Source organism: Saccostrea echinata, unplaced genomic scaffold (assembly GCF_033153115.1).
Source record: "Saccostrea echinata isolate AGI-Se365-2 ecotype Australia unplaced genomic scaffold, CSIRO_AGI_Sech_v1 ptg000054l, whole genome shotgun sequence".
Lineage (NCBI taxonomy): Eukaryota > Metazoa > Mollusca > Bivalvia > Ostreida > Ostreidae > Saccostrea > Saccostrea echinata.
Window position 1 is genome coordinate 14,184,896 of NW_026889803.1, and position 25,225 is coordinate 14,210,120.

Genomic DNA, 25,225 nt, shown 5'->3' on the forward strand with positions numbered 1-25,225 from the left:
TTAATATGAAAAAAATCAGATATTAATTAGAAACAATTTTGTCAATCCAAAAAGTGTTTATTTTCAATTGATATTTATATGTGGACAAGCTTATTTAAAAGAGAATTAAATGTAGTCGACATTTGAAAATATATTTATTTTGCAAGATAAGCATTGATGAATTATGTCATTTTTGTTGATTTAAGTGTTAGCAGTATGTAATTAACTTTCCCCCCACCCCCATCCCCCGGTAAGAAACAAATACAGTAAAAAATCATGACTGTGTCTTCTTTTCATTAGTCCAAGTATATTTCCGACCTTTTACTTTAAGCAACATTCTGTTTATGACCATAATAAATTTTAAAAAGAAAGGAACATTTTTTAAAAAAAAAAAGATTTTACAACTAAATAAACCCTATAAGCCAACAGTTTTGGTTATACTCTTGGAATACTTAAAGTGTGACTGCATTGTTTAAAATATTTTGATAAGACAATTCTAAGAGCAACCAATCACATTCTGTCTGATTAGTACAAATTTTTGTTAGTGCAGCAACAACTAAGATTTGAGAATTGCAGGATGTATTTGTACAATCTGATTTCAGAGTTTTTCATTGCTGTTTTTTTTGTTCTTGTTAATTAAAGTTTGATATAATGCTTTAAGAGCATTTAAAATTGTATTCTAATTTTCTGTCAAAATAATTTTTCTCTCAAGATCCTTCGGATGAGACTGTATTAACCAAGGTCCTGTGTAGCGGTAGATACTGGCAAGAAAAGATCCCTAGCGGTCCGTGTGTCTAGCACAGGTCTAAATTTGCAACCTTTCACCAATTGCTGGTGTCCAGTTGGGACTTAAATTAGAATGACCAACCCACCTAAATAACCAGAATTTATTTTTTTTTTAAAATATACATCTACTCCACTTATATTGAAATTGCTTATTTTGAAACATCATTTTAATTTGAAGTAAAATTAAATCCCCACTCCCAGTTTCTCATTATCTTTGCAATAAAATATCAGTTAAATTGAAATTGCTTATATTGAATTATCGCTTAATATTTTGAAGTAAATTATCTGTCCACTTAGCTAATAATGAGTTGTTTTTAGAATTCTCATGGCAAGTTATCGTCACGATTGGTGACAGCGTAATTATTCATGTAGATTCTAAGGTGTTGGTACATGTAGAAATATATTTACCCTAATATGTTTTCATTGCATGTTTTTATAATTTATAATAAGAAATAAATAAGAGGGTTATCTCGTTCTCGCAGCTCACGTATTGACGGTGCTTTTGAACAGCTGTTTGAACACACGCTTGTGAAAACGAGAAATTTAAATCCAAATTAGCAAAGAATTTTGGGATAAATCTGAGCACACACTAGCAATGATATATATGTACTAACAGTGTGTCACCGTTTTTGAAGCCTTCAAGTCCATGCCAGTCTAGTGACTGAAGAATAAGATGAGGAAATTATACTGAGGTTGAAAAATGTTTTTCAAATAAATTTAAAATGAACAGAGTATTTCATTTCACTATTGAAGTTTTGTAAATTAATTAATTTGTGTAATGTTTATTTTGGTTCAGGTTTTAGATCAGGACAAGGATTTTAAAACGTCTTCGAAGTCCAATTTCATTTGAACTTCTTTTATAATTGAAAAAAATATGTTGGTCCCTTGAATTTCAATATATCTGAAGTAGACTGTAGTTACTTATATTAGAGGTGCATGTCTTTAATATATGCAATAGGCAACAGTAAAATTTACTGTAACAGTATATTTTAATAATTTGACAACTTTATATATCTCTGAGAATTTTAGCATGTAATATTATTCAAAGTATCAAATTTTGGTGTGTTTATTTTGTAATGCATGGAAATGGTAATTTTGACAAATGCTAGTATATATAAAGGCATTATTGCAGATTAAGTCTCTTGATTAAAGTTCGATCAATCTTCATTTATTCTCAGAAGTTTATATCATTTTTTTTGGTCGATACATGTCCTTATAAGCTTTTTTCTTCTCTCAATTTTTTTGCTAACCTTTTTACACTAAAAATGATGATGGCCTTTTTGCACTGGGAAAAAAAAAGAATTCGGTCAATTAGTTTACGGAAGTAAGTTGGGTACTACAAAATTGACAAAAAATAGAGAATTAAATTCTGATATTAGGTAATTGTCATTCATGAAGTCATTTTCTTTTATCAATGAATGATAATAGTTTTCCAAAAATAGTCAAAAAAAGCAGAACAATCGACTGTCAAGTATCTTCAGTGTGCCATTAAATTTTGATACTTGTACTGCATTTTTTTTGATAATTTTGGACATTTCTCTTCCTGTGTATTTGGATTGTCTTGATTTCTTTTCCATATATAACATTTGATTTTTTTTAAAAACAATTTTAGAAAGACCACCAGGTATTTGGAATCTTGAAGTATACAAGATTTGAAAAAGCTGGTGCATCCTTTTCTTTTATTACTTTATTTTCAGTTAAATCCAGTTATAAAATGGAGTTTTTTTTGCTGTTTTTTTTTTTTAAATCTTAATTGAGATCATATTTTGAATGACAAAAAAGTTTAACTTAGCAATAAGATGCATAACTGTCATGACTGTAACTTTGGAATCTTTGACTTACCAGTGAATGAATTCAATTTTAAGTGTGTTGTTTTCCATGAACTTCATAATGATGTGTGTTTTGATATTTGTTCAAGGTCAGATCTTATTGTGTGATTATTTTCAAAGCAATTTTAGGGCAATAAAATGTGTTATATCAAAATGTATCAAGTCCAATGGTTAGGATTTAGGAAAGAGGGGCAATTTTTTGTTGGTTTGCTTGTTTATTATGATCTTAAAAAATGAAAATGGATAGCAAAGGCATCTTGTAATTCATTTAATTTTCCATAAGAACTTCTTTACAAAATGATTTCTTGAAATAATACTACTCCAGGCCCCTGGACATAAAGTAACAAATGATGTATTAGTAATCTTTTTTTTTTTTTTATTACCGAATTAACACAAGTTGTTCAGGAAATTCATTGGAGTAAGTATTATTGAGATGAAGTGACAATGACCCAATATTTGTGACTTAATTTTTAGAGATTGTAAGTTAGACTTTCCATCATGCACGTAGGCAATGTCTAGATTTAGTCAAAAAGGGAAATTCCTTACCAAGAAAGCTTGACTTTTAGAATATCCGTACCATGGTCTTCCTTGCCAGAAAAGAGCAATGCTTAGGTGTTAGCAGCGTGGGAACGGAAAGCATCATCAGAATCATAATTTCCTTGACTTTTGTGAAAAATTAGGTGAACTGTCACATGTCAATATTTGGGATGCACATGGGTTATATTTCCTGAATGGGAGGGCTTTATCAATAGGAAGGAGTCTGAGGAAATGTCAAGATGTTCAATTTCATATCGGAAAATTTATTTCATAATACATGCATTTTTTTTTAAATTTAATTAATATTGTTGGAAAGAAATGAAATTAAGATGTAATATTAACTTTTTAAATTCACTCAAGTTAACTCACATGACCTCTCTTGTTGTGTATCATATGTCAACCATAGTAACTTTTTAATATAAGATTATTCCCATGTTCTTTATTAGGAAGAGCTGAACCAATTTCAGCAAATTACAGATTAATTAATTTTTGTATGATTTCATGGTCCTTGTCCATATCCTCATTAAAGTAATGCATTTTTTTTAAAAAAAATTTTTTCTCTGAGCTAGATATTTAAAGCAGCAGTCAATTTAGTTGGATTGGTTATAGCTGCAGAACTGTAGCGTTATGGTTTTATATTTTAGTCTTTGACCATAGCGCTACAGATCCTGTAATGTAAATAAAGTGCAATTTATGGCGCAAGATTTTCTGCGCACTTTGTGGATGTATTTCGCCACTTTCCAGCATTGGTCAATCATAGACCTTTCATCCCCTAATTCTAGACACATTCTATAACCAACTTGTATATTTTATCCACCTTCTAACCCTTTATAGTCATCTCTATACAGACCACGTTAATAAACTCGCTTGTTGTGAATTTGTTGTCGGATGGCATAACGAGTTTATTGGTCTATAGAGACGACTATAAACGGTTTATAGGAGGTGAATAAAATATACAGGGTGGTTATAGAATATGTCTTGAATAAGGGGATAAAAGGTTGTTGATTGACTAATGCTGGAAAGTGGCGAAATACATCCCCAAAGTGGGCAGAAAATCTTGCACCATAAATTGCACTTTATTTACATTACGGAATCTGTAGCGGTATGGTCCAAGACTAAAATATAAAACCATAATGCTACAGTTCTGCAGCTATAATGGTTACTATGAAATCACTTTTTTTTCAAAGGGGGGGGGGGTAATTTTCATCTTTTTCAATGTCTGAAGAGACCCACAAATTCATGCCCCCCCCCCCCCCCCCCCCCCCCCCCCCCCGAAATGTAAAATGAAAGATATGTACATTTTAAATATATTTCTTCAACAATAAAATTACTGATAAACTTCCTTTTTTCCTTGAACCATGAAAATTTGATCCCTTAAAAAACTAGTAGACTAATTGTTCTCGAACAATTAGAGGTCTTTCCACCTTATTTAAATTTCATATATTCTTTATATTTAACTCTCTACTGTTTATTTTTATACAAAAGAAACCAGAAATGGCTTGAGATATGGAAAAAATGAAATTAAAAAAAATTGAATGACCTTGACCTTTGACCTTGAACAATTATTTAAGTTCATAAGTCAAGGGTCACATTGCACTTGACCCCATGCTTTTACGACTTTTGGTTTTAAAGTTATAAGGTTTAATAGTAAGAGCAAAGATGTTAAAGGGCGATAACTCATATAAGGGGTCATGGGATCCTTTCGCACTGAATAGACTGAAGTTGTGTCTAAAGGCCCTAAGAACATTAGTGAAGGTTTCGTGTCTCTGCGGTTTACGGTTTCGGAGGAGTAGCGATAACAAGGTTTTCAGTGAAAGGGGCAATAACTTTTAAAAGGGTAAATCTTAGGGGACAAGTATGAAATCTTTGAAATAGTTTTAAGAGGACATATTAAAGATGCAAAGAGATTTAGTATATAATGAAAGACAAAAGAGATATAAAAAGAGCTTAATTTCTCAAATTTTGAATGACCTTGACCTTTGACCTTGAAAAAAATTTCAAGATCTGAGGCCATAGAATCTAATGCAGTTGGTTCCATGTCTGTACGACTTATCGTTTTGAAAATTTTTCATTATTTGTAAACTTCATAAACTTTCAGGGGCAATAACTCATTGAAGGGGTCGAGAAATCATTTCGCAATGAATAGATTGAAAAGTCCTCTCAATTAGTCAAAGACATTGGTGAAGGTTCTGTATCTCTACGATTTACGGTTTCGAAGGAGTAGCGATAACAAGCTATTCTTGTGAAAGGGGCAATAACTTTGTAAGAGGTCATAGGTCAAACACGTTGGGTCGTTTTTCGGAATAACTTTTAATATCCAGTATCATGAACTATAAAGTTTTTTGGTAAGTCTTGCGGTTTCAAAAGTCCGGGAAGAAAAAGAATAATAATAATAACTAGTAGACTAATTGTTCTCGAACAATTAGAGGTCTTTCCACCTTCTTTAAATTTCATATATTTTTCATATTTAACTCTCTATTGTTTTATTTTTATACAAAAGAAACAAGAAATGGCTTGAGAAATGGAAAAAATGAAATTTAAAAAAAAAATTGAATGACCTTGACCTTTGACCTTGAACAATTATTTAAGTTCATAAGTCAAGGGTCACATTGCACTTGACCCCATGCTTCTACGACTTTTAGTTTTAAAGTTATAAGGTTTAATAGTAAGAGGAAAGACGTTAAAGGGCGATAACTCATATAAGGGGTCATCGGATCCTTTCGCACTGAATAGATTGAAGTTGTGTCTAAAGGCCCTGAGGACATAAGTGAAGGTTTCGTGTCTCTGCGGTTTACGGTTTCGGAGTAGTAGCGATAACAAGGTTTTCAGTGAAAGGGGCAATAACTTTTGAAAGGGTAAATCTTAGGGGACAAGTATGAAATCTTTGAAATAATTTTAAGAGGACATATTAAAGATGCAAAGAGATTTAGTATATAATGAAAGACAAAAGAGATATAAAAAGAGCTTAATTTCTCAAATTTTGAATGACCTTGACCTTTGACCTTTACAAAAATTTCAAGGTCTGAGGTCAAAGAATCTAATGCAGTTGGTTCCATGTCTCTACGACTTATCGTTTTGAAAATTTTTCATTATTTGTAAACTTCAAAAACTTTCAGGGGCAATAACTCATTGAAGGGGTCGACAAATCATTTCGCAATGAATAGATTGAAAAGTCCTCTCAAGTAGTCAAAGACATTGGTGAAGGTTCTGTATCTCTACGATTTACGGTTTCGAAGGAGTAGCGATAACAAGCTATTCTTGCGAAAGGGGCAATAACTTCATAAGAGGTCATAGGTCAAACACGTTGGGTCGTTTTTCGGAATAACTTGTAATATCCAGTATCATGAACTATAAAGTTTTTTGATAAGTCTTGAGGTTTCAAAAGTCCGGGAAGAAAAAGAATAATAATAATAATAATAATAATAATAAACATAAGCATTTCAAGAGGTCTTTCCACAGAAAGGTGGAAAGACCTAATAATAATAATAAACATAAGCATTTCAAGAGGTCTTTCCACAGAAAGGTGGAAAGACCTAATAATTGATTTTATGATATAATAGCAAAGAATGGTATTTGCATGGTTAAGCTCCAGAATGGTGCTAAGTTAGTTATATATGTATAATGAAAATTCCATAACTATTTAATTTTTTTTTTCAACTGTTGGACATAAACAGTTTGCCAAATTGTAATGAACAATTATTATCACTACCAAAATTTTGAATTTCAGTACCCCTAGATATAGGGTTCAGACCCCAGGATGAAGCTGAATTTATCTTATATTGAAAATTGTCTTGGAAATTTGTCTTGTTAACAGACAACCTGTTTGCCTAATTATAGATTATACAATGTTTCTGCCAACATCGTGATATTCATGTCTCTGGATTTCTCAGGGTTGGGGTTTTTGGATGAGGCGAAGTTGAACAAAATTCTTTGCTGTATTTTTGGTGTATATGCTTGTTCGTACAGTTAATAAATGCCAACCCCACCCCCTTCAAATGAAATAAGGGACCTGCAGTTATAGTACATGTAAATTACCATGTCTGCTCAGTTTATCACAATCTTTAACCAGCTAGCAGTATATAATTACACATGTACTAAGAAAATCAGAAACACTGGATGTTCATTTTGGAAAAACTGCTTATGACCCAACATTCTGTAACAGCAATGACCAGAGGTCATTTTAACAAATTCAAGGTCATTAAACTGAAATGTTTGAAATTATCCATGGACTATTATAACTTGATAGCAGTGAATGTGGACAGTGTCCAGCTGTAATTAGGGAATGTGTATTCAGTTCTATTTTAAAATTTTAAGAACATTAATTTAAAAAAAAAATCATTTTAGAACTTGTGTGAGAGGTGTAATGAAATGAAAAAGTTATTTATAGCTCAGATTACATCATTAATATTCAAATGTACAAAATATAATAAAAATGATCTAATCATCTAACTATAGATTATTCATAAGTGGGTACTTAATAAATGGTAAAGGCTCTTGTGGAGCAGTATATCTGTGCATGATATTACAGTGTCCTTGAGATATGAACTGTCATGAAGATTTTCAAGCATGCATTTCATATACTATAATTGTTATTAATGCATCATAGAAGTGTGCATGTATATTCGATTTTCAGTGAATTATTACGTGTATGTATATATATACATGTTATATGTTAAATATTTTGGACAAAAAAGACAATATTTTTGTTATTCATGACCTACATTTGCACAAGAAAAAAGGACAGCAGACATGGATATAATTATGTTGTTAAATGATGATTATTTTTGGCATTCATTTTCATTTAATTACTCGATCTGTAGTACCAGGTACTTTTTTTTGTGACATGGTTACTTTAGAAAATGTGGACATCTTATTGGATGAAAAATATATCACTCCCAGTCACATGATCGAAAATAACACTTAACATTTTTTGTGACCTACTTTAAACATGTATTTGCAAAAAACAATTATAGTTGATGAATACTTGACAAAAAAATAATAGGTATATTCCATATTATGATTGAGTTCAAGAAAAAGTCTTGGAATGACTGGAGTTGAATGCTTACAATGGTTAACATTTACACATATCTGTGGAACTGCATTGCCCATGATTCTGACTATATTTGGTATTTTGGACAAAGTTTCGGGGCAAAAAAACTGAATTCTGACAGTTTGACAAGTGTTATGTAATGCTGATCTAATAGACACATGAGGATGACTGTAACACAGAACAATTAACCCATATTTTGTGTCATATTCTGGCTACTTGAATCAGCTGATGAGAGTGCTGTACTAACACCATTGTCAAAATGTTGATCAGTGGAGAAAGCAGCGAACAGTGGTGTAGCCCTTGCCTTTACGGTAAGCGATTCTTTTTTCCATGGTTTGGTCTCTTCTTGTTGTGGTATTTGCATTTTGTAGTGATTTTGCCGTCAATAGTTTCAAAGGTCTGTTCTCATGCAGTTCGAAAAAGCCTGTGAAGGTTCATTGGTTGACACAATTTGATTGGGTATTGGATTTGAAGTGTGCTTGACCATAGATCAAAGTTCCATACTTTTCTAAAACTAGCATAAGTTGTTAAAACATTTTAATCAGGTCATGAGCATTTTTAGTTAATTTTAGATAATTATGCTTAATTCTGTTTTATGCTCAGTATGAGAGTTATTTGCATGCTCTTGTAAGAAAATGGTGATGTTTAATGGTATAAATCAGAATTTAGTGTTATTCAAATTTTGTTAAAACCAATATAATAGTGTATTGGATCATTCATTTTGACTTTAAAGTGTCAAGCAGTGAAAACAAGTCTAACATTTAACACAAAGTGCAGATCAGTTTATCATTTTGAGTGTACTTTAGAAACTTTTCTGATTCAAACATCCTACATACCCTATACCTGTAAGCTACTGGGCTAAAAATTAGGCTTAGATTAAGCAATCCTGATGAAAGCATCACATGTTGCATGAGTTTAATGAAGGGAGTGTGTCCCTTGTCGCTGTCCCCTCTCTCTGCTCTTTCATATTTTCCATTTTTTCTCCTGCCTCTCTTCCTTTTCTTCTCCCCTTTTTTTCCTCCCACCCTTTCATCTGGCTTCCTTCTCTTACCCCACCCCATTGCCTACCTATTTTGAACCATTTCCCCCTTTTCCATAAGTAATAGTAATGAAAGTTTCAGTTATTCAAACTTTATGCCCCCCCCCCCCTTCTCTATTACTATCAATATGCATCTGTAGTTTGTATTGAAAATATTTTTGCTATAACACTTTTACTCTTAAATGCTATATACATAGAAATACAGTGATAAATTTGCTCATTTTGATCCATTTTTCACCCAAAGGCATTTTCTTAAGTTGGGATGATGACGAGAAAGTGAAAATAAAATGGGTAGAAAATTTCTCAGTATAGAGTGGATTGTTAAAGGATTGGATGGGTTGTTGTTTTCTTCTTAGACAGACTTGTTAAAGTGTTTGATCTTAAGTGGCACTATGTTGTGTTACGTTCTGTTATGACACTGCAAGTGTTAACATGCTTAATGTTTAAGTAGTATGCTGCTAGTGATTCCAATTATCAAAACATATCTAGGATTTTTAAGTAGATGGAATTCTAGTTTGTTTGTGGGGGTTTTTTTTTTTTCATTGTATGTCTCTTTACACCTCTCCATAAACAATTAATCTATTTGTTTTCCAAGAACTTAATTTTTGTGCAATTATACTAGACTGTTTGCTTGCAAAAATTTTATTCTCGCATATATTTGTACATGTATTGTGAAAGATTACTTACAACAATAACCAAAAATTTCTTCTTATAAAAAAAAAAGAAAACAAATTATTGAACTATCTCACCAAAAAATAGGCGTCACAAAAGATTTGGCAGCCCACAATAACAATCTAATTTTGAATCTGTAAGAAATTGGCATTCAGATATTTATGTATTGAAATAGGTAAAGATAATGAACAGTGATCAATGTTAAAAAACCTTACAATCAATAGAAATCTGTGAACAGGGCATAAAACTCAAATCCTTGGAAATTTCAGCGTGGGATTAGGTGCCTAGGATGAGTAAGCATCCTGTCGATCTTGGCCATCAAAGGCAATGTAATCAATGTTTCTCTGCCCCAGAGCATAAAATTAATTAATTGAAATGTTCAAACAATGAATGTTCAAGTGGCATACCAAGGTAAAAAAGCACCCTTTCTTTTCTAGAGGGAAGCAATCAAATTTCAACCCCCATCTCACGGTAGGCTGAATACACCCTGTATGCTAAACACTCACTCCTTCCCATTCCACAACAGGTTGAACACACTTCTCCAAATCTCACTGTAAGTTGAATATACATACCTCCCCTTATCCCACTATAGGCTACCACAAACTCCATCCCAGTTAAGGCTGAACACACACACTCCTCCTGACATGCCTCTGTATGCTGAACACACACTCCTCCTCATGCCTCTGTATGCTGAACACACACTCCTCCTCATGCCTCTGTATGCTGAACACACCCCTCCTCATACCTCTGTATGCTGAACACATTTCTTCCATTTTGCTGTATGCTGAACACACAGTGTAGACTGATGCCACTGTAGAGTTAACACTTACACCTCACCATCGAACTGTAGGCTTTAAACACACACTCCTGATCCCAGTGTATGCTGAACACACCTTCCTCCCATTCCCTGTATGTTGAACACTCACTCCTCCTCATGCCTCTGTGTGCTAAATACACACTCCTCACAATCCTGCTGTATGCTGAACATGACCCACTCCTTCCCCATCCCATGTACGCTGAACACAACTTTCCTGATCTCACTATAGGTTAATCACAGACCTCTGCCCCATCCATCTATAGGCTAAACACATACTCTTTAAATTACCATCCCACTGTATGCTGAACACACACTCCTCCCCATTCTTTATGCTTAGCACACAATCCTCCAAATCCCACTGTATGCTGAACATTGCTGACACCTCCCATAGCATTTTATGCTGAACACTCACTCCTCCCCATCTCACTGTATGCTGAACACATGCACTCCTCCCCAGCCCATTGTATACTGAACACACACTCTGCTCTATAATATTTTATGCCAAACACACACTCCTCCCTATCCCACTGCATCGTTGCAAACCATGGCCAAAATGTACGATCCCCTCCCATTCTGGCCGTGGTTGAATGAGAAGAGAATATTTCGCATCTCATTAAAATATTGACCAATGCGAGTAAAGCATAGTCGGATAATGAACTTTGATGCGACCTTTCAATACCCAATCGCAGTATACGAAACATTTCTTGTATACTGTTGATGTCAGTTGTTGATTTCAATTGTGATGGAAACAAATATTGTCATTGGCTGAACATGACGTCACAACATAGAGGCGTAAATATTAAAGATTACAACACTTTTTGTGATCAAGCAGCCACGGGTAGAAGAGAGCTATATGCGGACTCCATACCGTGGCTTGAGACGATGATCCCACTGTAGTCTGAACCCAAACTCCTTCCCATTAACCCACTGTAGCCTGAACAAACACACTAGCTCTTCCTTATCCCACTGTAATATGTTGAACACACACTCCTTCCCAACCCACTATATTCTGAATGCACACTCTGCCCCATAATTCTTTCCTCCCCATCCTATGTTTCATGTTATGAGGTATTGAATGTAGGAACTACTTGGATGTAGTGTACTAATTGAGATTGAGATTTCATAGGCAACAATCATAAGTTTCATCACATAGCAAGGAATTTCCTTAACTTTTATTAAACAATCAGTGATCCATCAACTTCAAATGTCAGTAACTGAAGTTGTCTTTTCTTGGTTAGGTTCTCAGGATGGCATGTCAGATTTGCAAAATATGTCCGTTTGTGTAAACCCCTGAAAGTGAAAGTGAAAGAGGAACTCCATGATTCACATTAGTGTCATAATACACAAAACTATCTCCTGATATTTGTGATGAATAATTTTGCAGGCTGTCTCATAATGGAAAATACTCCTTACTAAGAAGTGTTAGCCTCATCTTAGTATATTTTCACAATTGTTTTTCTTTATGTCTGCAAATAAACAAAATAATTTTTTGGCACTACTTTCTTTCCCTACTGATTATAAAAAGAGAAAGGTGCACCCATTTTTAGATATTTTGTATTGAAAATCATACATACCCATAATGAAACATGTATCCTTTCCACTATGAAAAAAAACACATAATGATGCAAAAGTTGCTGCTCAGTAAAGAATTAAAAAAAGAAAAGAGGTTTTTGTTTCCAGGTGATACATTTAGTAAAACTGTAGGTAATGCCTCAGAAAAAAAAAGTGTAGTTGATATACCAGTAAAAAGTGTAGATGATACATAAATCAAAAGTGTAGGTGATAGCGTCATCAGGAAATAGTGTACATGTTGCATGCAAATCAGTAAAAAGTATGTGTGATACACCATTCATATTGATATATCACCTGCACTTTTTACGGAGGTATCACCTACAGTTTTATTGATATATCACCTACATTTTTACTGAGGTATCACCTACACTCTAACTGATGTATCACCTACAGTTTTATTGATATATTGTACGGGTACATAAATTGGCGTATTCAAAATTTAGCACAATCACTGGGTATGGACTATGGAGTTGTTGGCAAAAACATGAATTAGCGCCATATATGTCTGTGCCGTATATTATATCTAAAACTGATTTCTTAGCGGTATTCATGAATTAGTGCATCGTTGACTGCACCAAAGCCGCTAAAATATGAATCCCACTGTTTTTAAGTACACATGCAGTATCCTCTACACTGTAACTGAGGTATCACCTACACTTTTATTGACTGAGGTATCACCTACACTTTTTACAGAGGTATCACCTACACTTTAATTGAGGTATCACCTACACTTTTACTGAGATATTGCCTACACTTCCTACTGATGCTGAATAGTCAGGATAATTCCACCCAATACAGACTACTATTAATGTACTTTTATCCATGGGGTCATAATTCTGTGAATTCACAATTTCTTTTTCAATTTCTGTTCATTCTGACGGTAGAAAATTATGTGTATTTCTTAAATTTTCACTGTATGCCTTAAATTTACTCTAAGTATGTTGGGACAAATTTCTGTGTAAAATTTGTAACCATGTATAGCATAAATTAATACCATGCAAAAAAGTACTTCAATAGTGCTTTGCTTATAGACAATAAGTGACTCCACATTGCAGTTTAGCTTGCACATATATACCATTACATTTACCATATTAATTCCAAGTACATTTTTTGTTGAACTAATATGCTTATACCCAATATCTTTATCACGTCTTCCTAAATTCACTGTTTAATGAACAAACAAATGTACATGTGTCCTGCACACAAGTTAAAGTGTGCGTCTGGTATGTACCCTGCGTGACAGTGGACAGTTTTATTCAGGAGACCATAGTGTTTTTTTTTTCTCTGTGGTTGTAAGCTAGTTGATAGGGTGATTGAGATTATCTGTGTGATGTCTGACAAGCAGACTATGGTGGAGTACATCTTTATTTATCTGTTGTCAAAGTGCACAGTTAATGAATGAAACCTAGACTGTAGTTGCCCTTTATACAGCTGATGTGAAATTTGTTCTCCCTCATGCCATGTCCAATGTACAAAGATAATTAATAATTAAGCTTTAGCCATATTTATAAATATTATTATGAGATATAAAGTTTGTCAGTCTGTGATTACATTTCCACAGGTTTAATTTGTAAATATTTATATATATATATATATACCAGTTTGGATAGATATATTTTATACTAAAGAAAAAATGAGGTAGGTGATGTATTTTAGCCGCGTTTTATAAGTAATCTTTATTAATTGGGTTTCGGTTATGTAATTGCATTAAGTAAGATTTAACTATTTTGAAGAAATTTAGCCCACTGATTTTTTCAACCAATTTTTTTCTTTATAATTAATATTCAAGAACAAGGATAGACTGAAGGAACAGGGATTTATACTGTGTCAATATAATATTAATACAAATTTTAAGCTGGATAGAATTTTACACTTCTTTGTTTAAAATGAATATACATAGACAAAAATGTTTTAAATTCTGATTAACAAAAATGCTATAAATTCTATATTGCACAACTCTAATATATTGATCAAAATTAATTCACCACATCTTCATTATTTTTTTTAAAGCAGTGAATCAATAAATTGAATAAATAGATTTTGAAAGGAGAGATTATGAACATGAGATTCAAGAAGGATAACTCTTCTAACATGACACTAGATTACTTTCAAATTGTATTAAACTTAAATGAGCAATTTGATAATTTGTGTCATCCCTCCTCCCCCCCCCCCCCCCCCCCCTTTAAGAAAAAAGATAAAGGTTAGAGACATTACATAATCAAATCAAATTATTTTTCGAAGTCTTTTCTTAGCCTAAGATTTTAAAACACTGAAAGCATTACATATTAAATAATTTAATGATTTTTAAAAATTATTTATTTACAATATGTGTTGTATTTCTCTTCCAAAAGTACACCAGATTAGTATAATTTTAAAGCTGAAATAAGAATTGTTGCCATAATTTATTAAATTTTTTTATTCTTGTATTTAAAAATGTTTTTGTTAGTTATTTGATTTTTTTTTTATTTTTTATTTTCCACTAAATAGATTTATATTTTAACAGACCTGAAAGGAAGCTACCGGTAGTCAAAACTCGGCAAATTCTAAATATTAGAAATTATATTGATATAAGGACATGCATTGTAAAGAAACAAGAATTCAGACATAAAAAAAAAGCTTGATAAAGATTTGTAAACCCAGAAGGAGACATACTGTTATTTTAAACTGAGTAAAATATAGACAAGAAAGTTAATAACAGTCTTTTTGCACAAAAGGAATTTTGTGGGATAATCAACAAAAAGGGGAAAGAAGTTATTCGTGGTCATTATGTATATAAGAATTTATCCCTCATTATAATTTATCATTATTTATCATAATTTTGATGGTGGTCTCTAGGAAAACCTCATGGGCAAGTTTAAAGATACTGTAAAAGCAGAATTTATGGTGAAGTTAAAATTTTGTTGATTTTTTAAGCTAAAATGGTTTCATTGGGACTCAGTTTCATTGTTTCAAAAATAATCATATTAAAATTAACTTCTGGGTTAAAATTTTGTTAAGGATAAAATTTTGTTGATAAATGTTATCAACTATATTTAATCCCCAATGAATACTAATATTTCTGTATTAAGGACTAATGACCCTCTGCTCTAAATTTCACAAAAAATTTTAAACTTCCAAAAATGATTTTCTTCAAGAGCTTATGATAGCATTAGATTCAAATGAAAAATAGTATGAGGTATGAAGTCTGCTTATTTTTTCAGAAAAGATTTTTATGTCAGACCATATGATATGAAGAAATTTAAACACAGAGAATAGGAAGAGTAATAATTATGAGTGTATATGAAAATAATTTTTTGCCGTATCAGTAGAAATTTTAGCGATGATTCAATTTTGGCATTTTTAGTAAAATTGTTGAGATTGCTAAAATTGAATATCACTTACAATTCATTCTGCAATGGAGGTTACCATTGTCTTTCTAGACATCATTAAATTGCTAAAATAACTTCTCGCGAAAAACAATAATAAGGGACAAATTGCTAAATTTGTTTCTCGCTAAAAATTCTACTTATACAGTATTACAAAACATAAAGTGCTGTTTCGTAAGTCAGAATATCACAATGTTATATGTGCTTGTAAGAAAGAATACGTCCATTAGAAAGTGTTATCTTTCTTATAAATATTTTTTTGATGGAAAAAAAATGTAATACTGATAAAAATTGTACATATGGTATTTGATACATTAAAGCAGTTTTTAAATGGTCCATTAAAAGATAGAACTTATTCGATTTGTAAGGTTTTAAAAATGGATTTTAATGTTTGTTTTTTGTTTTTTTTTTTTTTTTTGGTCATATAGAATAAAACAATTTGAAAAGTATAGACAAAAAGAAATAGAATAATCTTTCCATTGTATGTTAGGTTTGAAAGAATTGACTTCTCAAAGGTCTTAATTATTAAACTCTGGTGAAATAAACTATGAGTAAGATTAGGATTAATTTTGCTTGGAAAGTTATCTTTCTTATCAGAGGGTCGGTCCCCCTTAAGGATCATATATAAAATATATATTAATCTTATACAGAAGTCCATCCTGGAAAAAGCACTCAATGACATCTGGAAAAAAAATGATGAAATTTTATTCTTTTATAATAGTAATATAGTAACTTCATGTACCGGGTATATAAAAATCAGGATTAGAAATACAATTTTTTTTGAAAAAGTCAAGTCAAAAATAAATTTAGGATTGCAGTTTTTAAGGGTTTTGCACATTCAGTGGATAGGTGGGTAAATAATTCTCACGGTGTCTCATATATTTAATGCTCTGTGATATTTCTGGTTATTTAAAAATGTTACAAGAGGAAAAAGAAATTGATTCTTAGAAGGTTTATTGATTTTCATCCAGTGAAGTTAAAAATGTTGTATACACCAACTCCACCCTTTCCTGAATACTAGTGTGGTCACACCAGGAACAGATGTATATTTTTTTGCAAATTATTAATTTTTCTCACGATAATTAAATCAGGGGAATCATGCAGATGTATTTAATAATTTTTTTTAAGTGGTAATTTAAAGTTACTCGTATCATAGTAAGAATTATTTGCGAGTTGTATTATTACACGAGTGTGTCTGTTTTGTTTTTGTTTTGTTTTTTTTTTGTTTGTTTTTTGGTTTGTCTCTTTTGTTCTTTTAAATTATATGAGGAAGAGGAATGTATTTGGAGTCATGTAGGTATTACATCTCTTTAATGTGTATTGCTTTTATTTTTCTGCTGACCATCGCAGAAATGAAGGAAAAATAAACAGGGAGCTTATTTGTTGTCAGGTCCTTGGTTTTGATAAAAATCAAGGACTTTGGGTGGGTATATTTCTGATAAAAATTACAGCTAAGAAAAACTGATGTGCTGCTTGTAGAATCTGACAAAAATTCATTGAGAATCATTGCAGAAAGGTCAAAAGACTGTATCAGAAAGATAAAAATACTCGAAAAATTGTGATAAATGAATTCCTTTCCAGTAATGTAAATGTACATGTAGATACTTGTATGTGACAGACCCATCTGAGGATGGTACAACATCATTGTCACTGATATAAAGGGAGATAACAGCTACAGCATCAACAGAGAGTTTATCTCCCCTTTGATAAGTTTGATTGATAATACTTAGATAAGCTTTGTTTGATTTACCTACATTGAAGATAAAAAGAAATTATGTTATATACTATATACATTGTATGTTAAATGTATATAGTATAATCCATCCTTAGCATCCTGTAATTAAAATTTGACCATTTTGCATTTTAAAACCAGTAATGTGTGATTTAATTTAATGCATGTAAATTTATCAAATTTCAATCCCCTCCCCCCAAATCTTAGTTTATTTGTTTTTTTTAATAATCATTGATAATTTATGGTTTACAGTTATTTAAGTCGTAGATAAGAAATGTTAAGTAAATAAGTAGTTTTAGGCTCAGACTTTCAAACTCTACAGATAAGGGCTTGTCCATTCTGTTTGATCTGGGTTTACAAGGTATCAAACTGGCCACAAATATCTGATAAGTACCAAATCATTTACCGTTCATCACACAAAAACAAGTGATGAATTGTGTAACATGGGGGGGTTCTCTGGTCAGTCACAAGAGGAGGGGATATGTTTGGCAGGTGACGGGACCGTGAGAAGATTTCCCCCCCATCAGTCCGTTATGGACTTTTGTCATATTTGGTGGCATCGTAATGTTTATTTCTCATGGACTTGTAAAATAAACAAATATAAGAGGATGGAATTATTACATCATGTTGACTTTCAAACTCATTGAAATTTGTATTAATGATAATGTCATTAGGCTATGTTATAATCAGACAGATGTTCTATTTAGATTTTATGATATACTCAATCATTTTATCCAATATAAGCATCCTTGACATTATGACATTTTAAAACTAAGTTTGTCTTTCTAAATAATATGCATTGATTGAACCATGTGATGAAATCTTTATACATGTCTGTGCAGTGAAAAAAAATACACTGAAGCTCCATTCTCTATACTGTTTACAATAATTTTTGGTTGGTTGGTTGGTTTTGTGAAACAAATTATTGGATTATATTATATAAATAATGCATGTAGTTATGGGTAACATTGAAAAATGTTCACCCCAAGAAAACCATTGTCAGCTAAGGGACTCTGAATGTTTTTTACAAATACATGTACATATTTATTGGTTAACTGTAGGCACATAATCATGTGTCAAATCTTTTTTTGGAGTATCACCCATCATCAAATAATGTCAACTGTTGCTACATTCTATCATGCTGGAAGGCATGTTGTTTTCATCATGCACAGGGTAATACCAGTAGTATTTTAAAAAATTTTTCTTGACGAATCAGCTGATTCAAATAATTTACATGAAAGTATAATATAAGAATAAGGTAACTTTATTTTAATATAAATTGCATTCATCATCAAGTTTTGTTAATTATAATTCTTTTTAATTTAGCTGTAAACTTCTCAACTAATGAAATTTATCTAAATAATGTATATTGTAATATGTTGATAAGATTCCTCCAATGTAGACAATCCAGACTTTTAAAGGATGAATGATTTTTGGAAAACAGCAATTTCTTATTGGCTCTCTTAGAGGGCTCTTTATCCACTTTATCTTTCATATCTCAATATACCTACACGTCTATCACAATTTTGTCACACTTATCAAAAATTTATTATGACATGAGTATGTGTGACAATACGCTTTTTGTCTTTTTCTTGAATTATATAAATGAATAATAATGTCCATTGATATATCATAGAGCTATCTATTATACCTGAAATTTAGGAAAAAAGAGAAAACATTATTTATATATTGGAATTATAGTACACAATACACATTTTGATTTTAACCATAATGGTAGTTTGGTTCAGCACTTACAAGTGAAAGTTGCGGGTCTTTTGGATAAAAGCTGAGCCCCCAAAAGAGTAAAATTAACCCTTAAAAATTTACCAGTAGTAGCCAAACATGCTACCAAGTTTTAAATTTTAGCTAGTGTGGAATATCTAGTGTGCTAGTGCACTGAATTTACTAACTCATATTAAAAAAAAAAATATTTTTAGACACATGATGTTGATGCGCGCTGATGTGCGACTTCACAAGAAACACATTACACTGCATAACATTTGGTACAGCACTGTACCTCATTTAACTAATTAAAATTCTGTATTTACATAACGCATCTTGTTAAAAAATTGTGTAGACATCTGTGGGTCATATTCTGCATTATTTCATCTAAATAAGAAACAAAAACCTATGATTTCAATGAGAAAACTATGTTTATTAATGATATACTAGTAACAACTGTGGACATAGAGGGGATTCTGGTTGCTATAAGGCCTAACCAGTATGTATTCACCTTAGGTGAGTGGATGACTGTTACAAACAATCACATACCTTTTGATTTTAATTTCTCTTACTACAGTAAGAAATTTTATTAGATAATATAATCACATTTAAGAGCTTTTTTATTTTATTTTTTTTATTTAAGAAGAAAACAAATTAAAACTTGAGAAAAGTGTTTTGTTTTTTGATAATGATTTGAATGATATAGACAAGAGTTTTTAGCATACAGGTACTTTTAGCGTGCTTAATTAAACATTACATTTGACATGATAATTGTGTTATCAGATTAAATCCTGACGTACCCTAGTGAGTAACCTTATCCTGTGTATATTCATCAGCATTGAGCATCCATACACTGCATGCAAGATTTATATTTAGAATCAATGCCACATCACAGCTCCTTGCTGCAGACCAGTTTTATTAATTATTTAGTTGTGAACAAGTCTTTGTTAAAAAAATCATTATGGCTCTAATGAATCTGGATGGGATTACATATATCCATTTGGGTAGGTTATTGCATTCTGTATTTATGAGTTTACCTGACAATCAATCTCTTGGTCTTTGGCCTTTTGTCCAAAGGTTTACGTACCTGTATCTTTTGATAATAATGTAATACCAAACAATAGTTTGAATTTGTTTGATCTGCACATGCACATTGTTTGATACAGTTTTGCATGTGATTATAGGATCTCGATCTCTCTCTCTCTTTCAAACTTTTCCAATATTGATAAAGAGCATAATAGATGTGTGAAACTGCAACATCATTAGTACTTTATTTCAAAAGAATTTCTTCAGTGGCTAAATATATTTCATTTCATTTATTAAATACTCAAGTATTCGATTGTTTGTTATAATATTGCATATACATGTAATTTTTAAAGCTTTCACTATTTTAAGCAAATGCTTAGATCATCAAAGTGATTGAAAGCATCATTGCATAATGAGTTTTTAAAATCTATTCTAGAAATCTGTTTCCATGTGTGCATTTCTGTGAACTAAAATGCCATTTTTTTTAAATTGGGGTAGGGTTGGGGAGATATAATAAAACCAAGTTAACGAAGATTAAAAGATGCATTTTTATTACAGAAACATATAGTTATATTTTGTACTTTTGTTTTTGTAAGATTATACTATTCAACTTTTATTCATTATCAGTTAATTCATCTCCTCTATGATATAATATTTTCACTTCAAGAGTATTAATTTTAATACTGCTCCTAATACAAGATAGTTTATCTCAAAAGGACTTTAAAAGTTTGGATTATTTTACTATAAGAATATATCATATTGCTATCTTAGACAATGCTTATCAATCTTAAGTCACACCTGATTCTACAGGTAAAAACAGATTATTTCAGCTTGGACAAAATTCTACAAGAAAGGCATTTTGGGTCTTATGGATTTACTAATCTGCACAAACAACCCAATAGACCTGATCCATAGAACCACTCAAATGGCTAAACAGAGAATATTACTGATATAGATATTTCAAGTAGTGGGCAACTTAAGATGTCTTTTGACAATATCCCCTCCCTCAGATAGAGGTTGGGTTGACAAGAATTTGGAGGTCACATTTTCTACGTGAGATTTTGGTTTTTCCAGAGTATTTACCTTGGACTATTTCATTTATGCCATGTGGAAGAATGCTTGGTTAAATGGTTTTTGGAGTACACATGTACTGCTGAATTAAAGAGGTTGCATCATAATGTCATGCAATAAGAATTTTCTTTTTTTTAAATGGATAAAGAAATCCATTGCTAGGACAAGATCAATTATGCATTACAATCTGTATAGGAAACTGTGTATTCAACTTTTTAAAAAGCTGCCATTGCAATTCCCTTGCTCAATAAATAACTGTTGATAACTGAAGTACACTGTAAAAAACAAATTATAATAATTACTAGTATTCTCTCTCCATCTCAGCAATAGTTTTATTTTCTACTTCCCTCCATTTATCCACAAATAAAACATTTCTTTTCTTATCCCAAATAACATGACAAAATAGTTAAACAACAGTGTGTATTAGACATTAGTCATGTACTTAGCTCATGCAATTCTGATGTTAATTTTTTGTGGTATCTCCTTCCCTGTCATATACAATTAATAAATTGAAATAGTCTTCTGATGATCATGTTATAACGATTGCTTTAACTTAAAAAGTGATGTAGAAAATAAATATATTATCAAGACCTATGATATACAATACAGATATATTATCCACTTTATAGATATATTTTTTGAAAACGATTAAATCTGTGTATTCTTGGCTTCAGTTCAAAACTACAATGAAAAACATATGATAAATAACTTGTAAACAAAACAAAATTGTGTTCGATATCCAAGTTATTCATATCCAGAGTTTTAAGCTAATTTTAGCTGAGTAAACTCAGATGACCAAAAAAAAAAAAGAAAGACACAAGACTTGATTAAAATATGCATATGAGGGATAATGCTACAGTACTCTTAGCAGCCCATGGAGCCCAAGCACAGACATACTACTCTGTACTCAATAAAATGTGATCAGTCTTGAAAAAAATTTGTGATGGTTTGGGCTGTTGTGATGTCGACCATGGTGGCTCAATGGCTATATGACATGACTAGTGATGCAGGGGTTCTAGGCTTGATTCCAGGTCCAGCCATACATTTACTCCTTTCCTATTACATAATTTGGTGAATCGACTGGGAATCGAACCCAGGACCCTGCATCAGTAGTCATGCGCTTTAACCACTGAACTACCCAGGCCAATATCCACGGGCCCCAAACCATTAGATATACATCTTAATGGGTAAATAGGTAAAAACATTATGTTTAACAATGTATCTTTATTATAGAAATAAATAAAAATTTAATTTAAGCAAGCAGCTATATTAAGGTGAAAATTTCTAATTCTTGGATGAGCATATCTTTGGAATTGTGAACAGTGTTCTGAGTGAAAAAATCATTAAATAGAAGATATAAATAATGACTCAGAAAAAAATTACTTTTCTCTGTAACATTGGACACATTCATTGATTGCTTGATCACAATACAAATTTGTGAGTCTTCATGACAGATTGTTTTGCATCATACCTTTTTTTTGATTGTAGGTATATAATACATTTTGTTTAAAGCTGGCTTTAGAGTGCATAGAGGTCAGGATTTCCTTATTATCAGTTTTCGTGGTTTTTGAATAAAATGTCTGAGCAGATATATAACATTAACCCCAACCAAAGAAATGTAAATTATATAGTTTTTATTCATATTTTTTAAAAGAGAAATTTGATGTCTCAAAATAATGTCATAATTCTGAGACCAAGTTTTACTGATTTAAGGTGAACATTTCAATAAGATTTCTTATTAAAATTGGGGTAAGGATGTGTGGAGGGGATAGCTGATCTTGCAGAGTATTATAAAATTGATTTTTTTTTTTTTTTTTTTTTTTACGGTCTATTTAAGGAATGGGAAGGGGCACTTTTTGATTAACTTAGTACACTTTTTCAATTTATTCACTTCAAAGAAAGAGAGAAAGAGAGCTAGGGAAAAAAATTCAGATCCTGTTTCATCTCTGTAGGGTCCTGCGGTGGAAGTCAAACAGAAGTCTCTGACAGTAGCTTGGTATTAATTCAAGAATCAACAAAATTGATCAGTATAGACAAATATTTGTAGATAAAGGCATCTACTGTAACAGTTTCAGGTGTGAATCCACTTGTTTCCGTGTCAATCATGTTTGCATTCCTTAGGTTACCACATACACACACAAATATTTCTCAAGTCCTTTATCAGGCACCCACTGATAACAATAGATAATAATTATTACAACCTAGTAAAGAAATAAAACACACAAGGTACTCTATAAGGAATTGATTATTAAAAGAAAAATTAAAAATGCAAATGATTAATTTTTTTTTTTTAAGAATTCCATTTTATTTTGAATATGCTGGGTTTTCCTGGACACCCAAGATTTTTGCTGCTGTTTTGGTAATTATATAAAATAACCATTTTTCCCATCATTTCTTATCTCTTTTGTGGAGGGTTAAGATAAACAATTAAGCAATAGTCCATTCAGGTTTTACCAGGTCTGGGGGGGAGGTGTGTCTTGAAGAGAATTGTTGACATCATGTGACTAATTCAGTACTCGGACACTATCATGGGCTGCAACTATAAAACTCAGGAGAAATGTAGAATTCATTTTTCTACTTTCGGTCCTTGTCTGAGAGGTAGCCCTAATAGTAACTGTGTAGTACTCTTTAGCATTATTTTAATGGTTTATTCTATGACAATGAGAGATTGTGATAGCTTTCTCTACAGCTATCTAGAGGCAGCCACACAACAACAGTATTATTATGAATATGACCCAGGTAAAAGGAAATGAAGCCAACTTGTACATTTTATTTATTTATTTTTTTTTTTTTTTTTTTTTGGCCATTCTAAAACTTGGAAAAGAGATGCAGAGTTTTTAATGAAATTGAGTCAAGCTTTAAGAGTTTTTGTGTGTTTGTTTTTTTTTTTTTGTTTCCCATATTTTAAAGATTTTGTCAAAATTTTTGAAAGAGTCTTTCTTTTTTAAGATTCCCCAGAGATGACAATGGGGGCTCTAGGCCCTATGCCTTCAGCTGGGAGTACCTCCCCTACTCAAGGCATGAGCCAGTACTGTGCCATCTGTGGTGATCGGGCCACGGGCAAACACTACGGAGCTTCCAGCTGTGACGGATGTAAAGGATTCTTCAGACGGAGTGTGAGGAAGAACCACGTCTACTCGTGTCGCTTCAGCAGAAACTGTGTCGTAGACAAAGACAAAAGAAATCAGTGTCGATACTGTCGTCTCAGAAAGTGTTTCCGGGCAGGAATGAAAAAAGAAGGTAAGAAATCTCTGAGGTATACTTCTGTTCAAATATGTATTTTTCTTTTAAAGAGTAAATGTTTGGCTCATTTCAGTATTTTGTTTAATGATGTGTTTAAGTATGTATGAAATAAATTGTCATCATGATTCGGAAATTAAAACAATATAAACCCCCTTTTACTTTGTGCATTTTGAGATGGAAGTAGGTGAAAATTTTTCTGATCTTTTTTTCTTTTTGCTAAATTCTAGCAATTGAAACCAATATTTTTTCTGAATTATTTGATCACAGTCTACTTTTTATTTTTAGTTCATTTTATTGCAAATAATATTCATGTAAAGAAAAAAGTTAATATTGTGACAAAGAAGACATTTTTGACATTTTCACAGCTGTCCAGAATGAGCGAGATAGAATCAGTGTGAGGAGAACCAGTTATGAGGATGTGAACCAGACAAATTCCCTGTCCGTCAGTACGCTGTTAAATGCAGAAATTCTTTCCAGACAGGTTAGTGTTATTTCTATTCCTTATCATTTGAAAAATTTCAACAATATGTAAACACTACTTTGAAAAAACTGTATGCAAAAGAAATTATTTTAAGAAGTAGGAAATTCTTAGGGTAAAGTGAGATGGCCATTTTGAATTACAAAATTATTAATGTAAATTTTTCTTACTTAAAAAGAAAAAAAAAAACAAAGATAGCATTAATTTGTGGTTTAAAGCATAATTTAAAATATTTTGGAATAAATTAGACTGTTAGACACTGAAAAGCAGTTCTAAAATTTATATTCATTTCTAATGTTTACAATCA

General features: G+C 31.8%; 1 protein-coding gene across 4 annotated transcripts in view; it reads left to right on the forward strand.

Moving 5' to 3' along the window:
- LOC133172440 (hepatocyte nuclear factor 4-gamma-like) overlaps positions 1–25,225 on the forward strand; it is a 42,221-nt gene that overhangs the window by 13,084 nt on the left and 3,912 nt on the right. For 2 of the 4 annotated variants that reach the window (XM_061307324.1, XM_061307322.1), the window contains exons 2-3: positions 24,147–24,437; positions 24,806–24,921. In XM_061307324.1, coding sequence (XP_061163308.1) covers positions 24,147–24,437; positions 24,806–24,921 — 407 coding nt within the window. Of the gene's footprint in view, positions 1–8,265; positions 8,493–23,813; positions 23,937–24,146; positions 24,438–24,805; positions 24,922–25,225 lie in introns of those variants that run through there. The other 2 variants (XM_061307323.1, XM_061307321.1) reach the window with 2 other exon arrangements.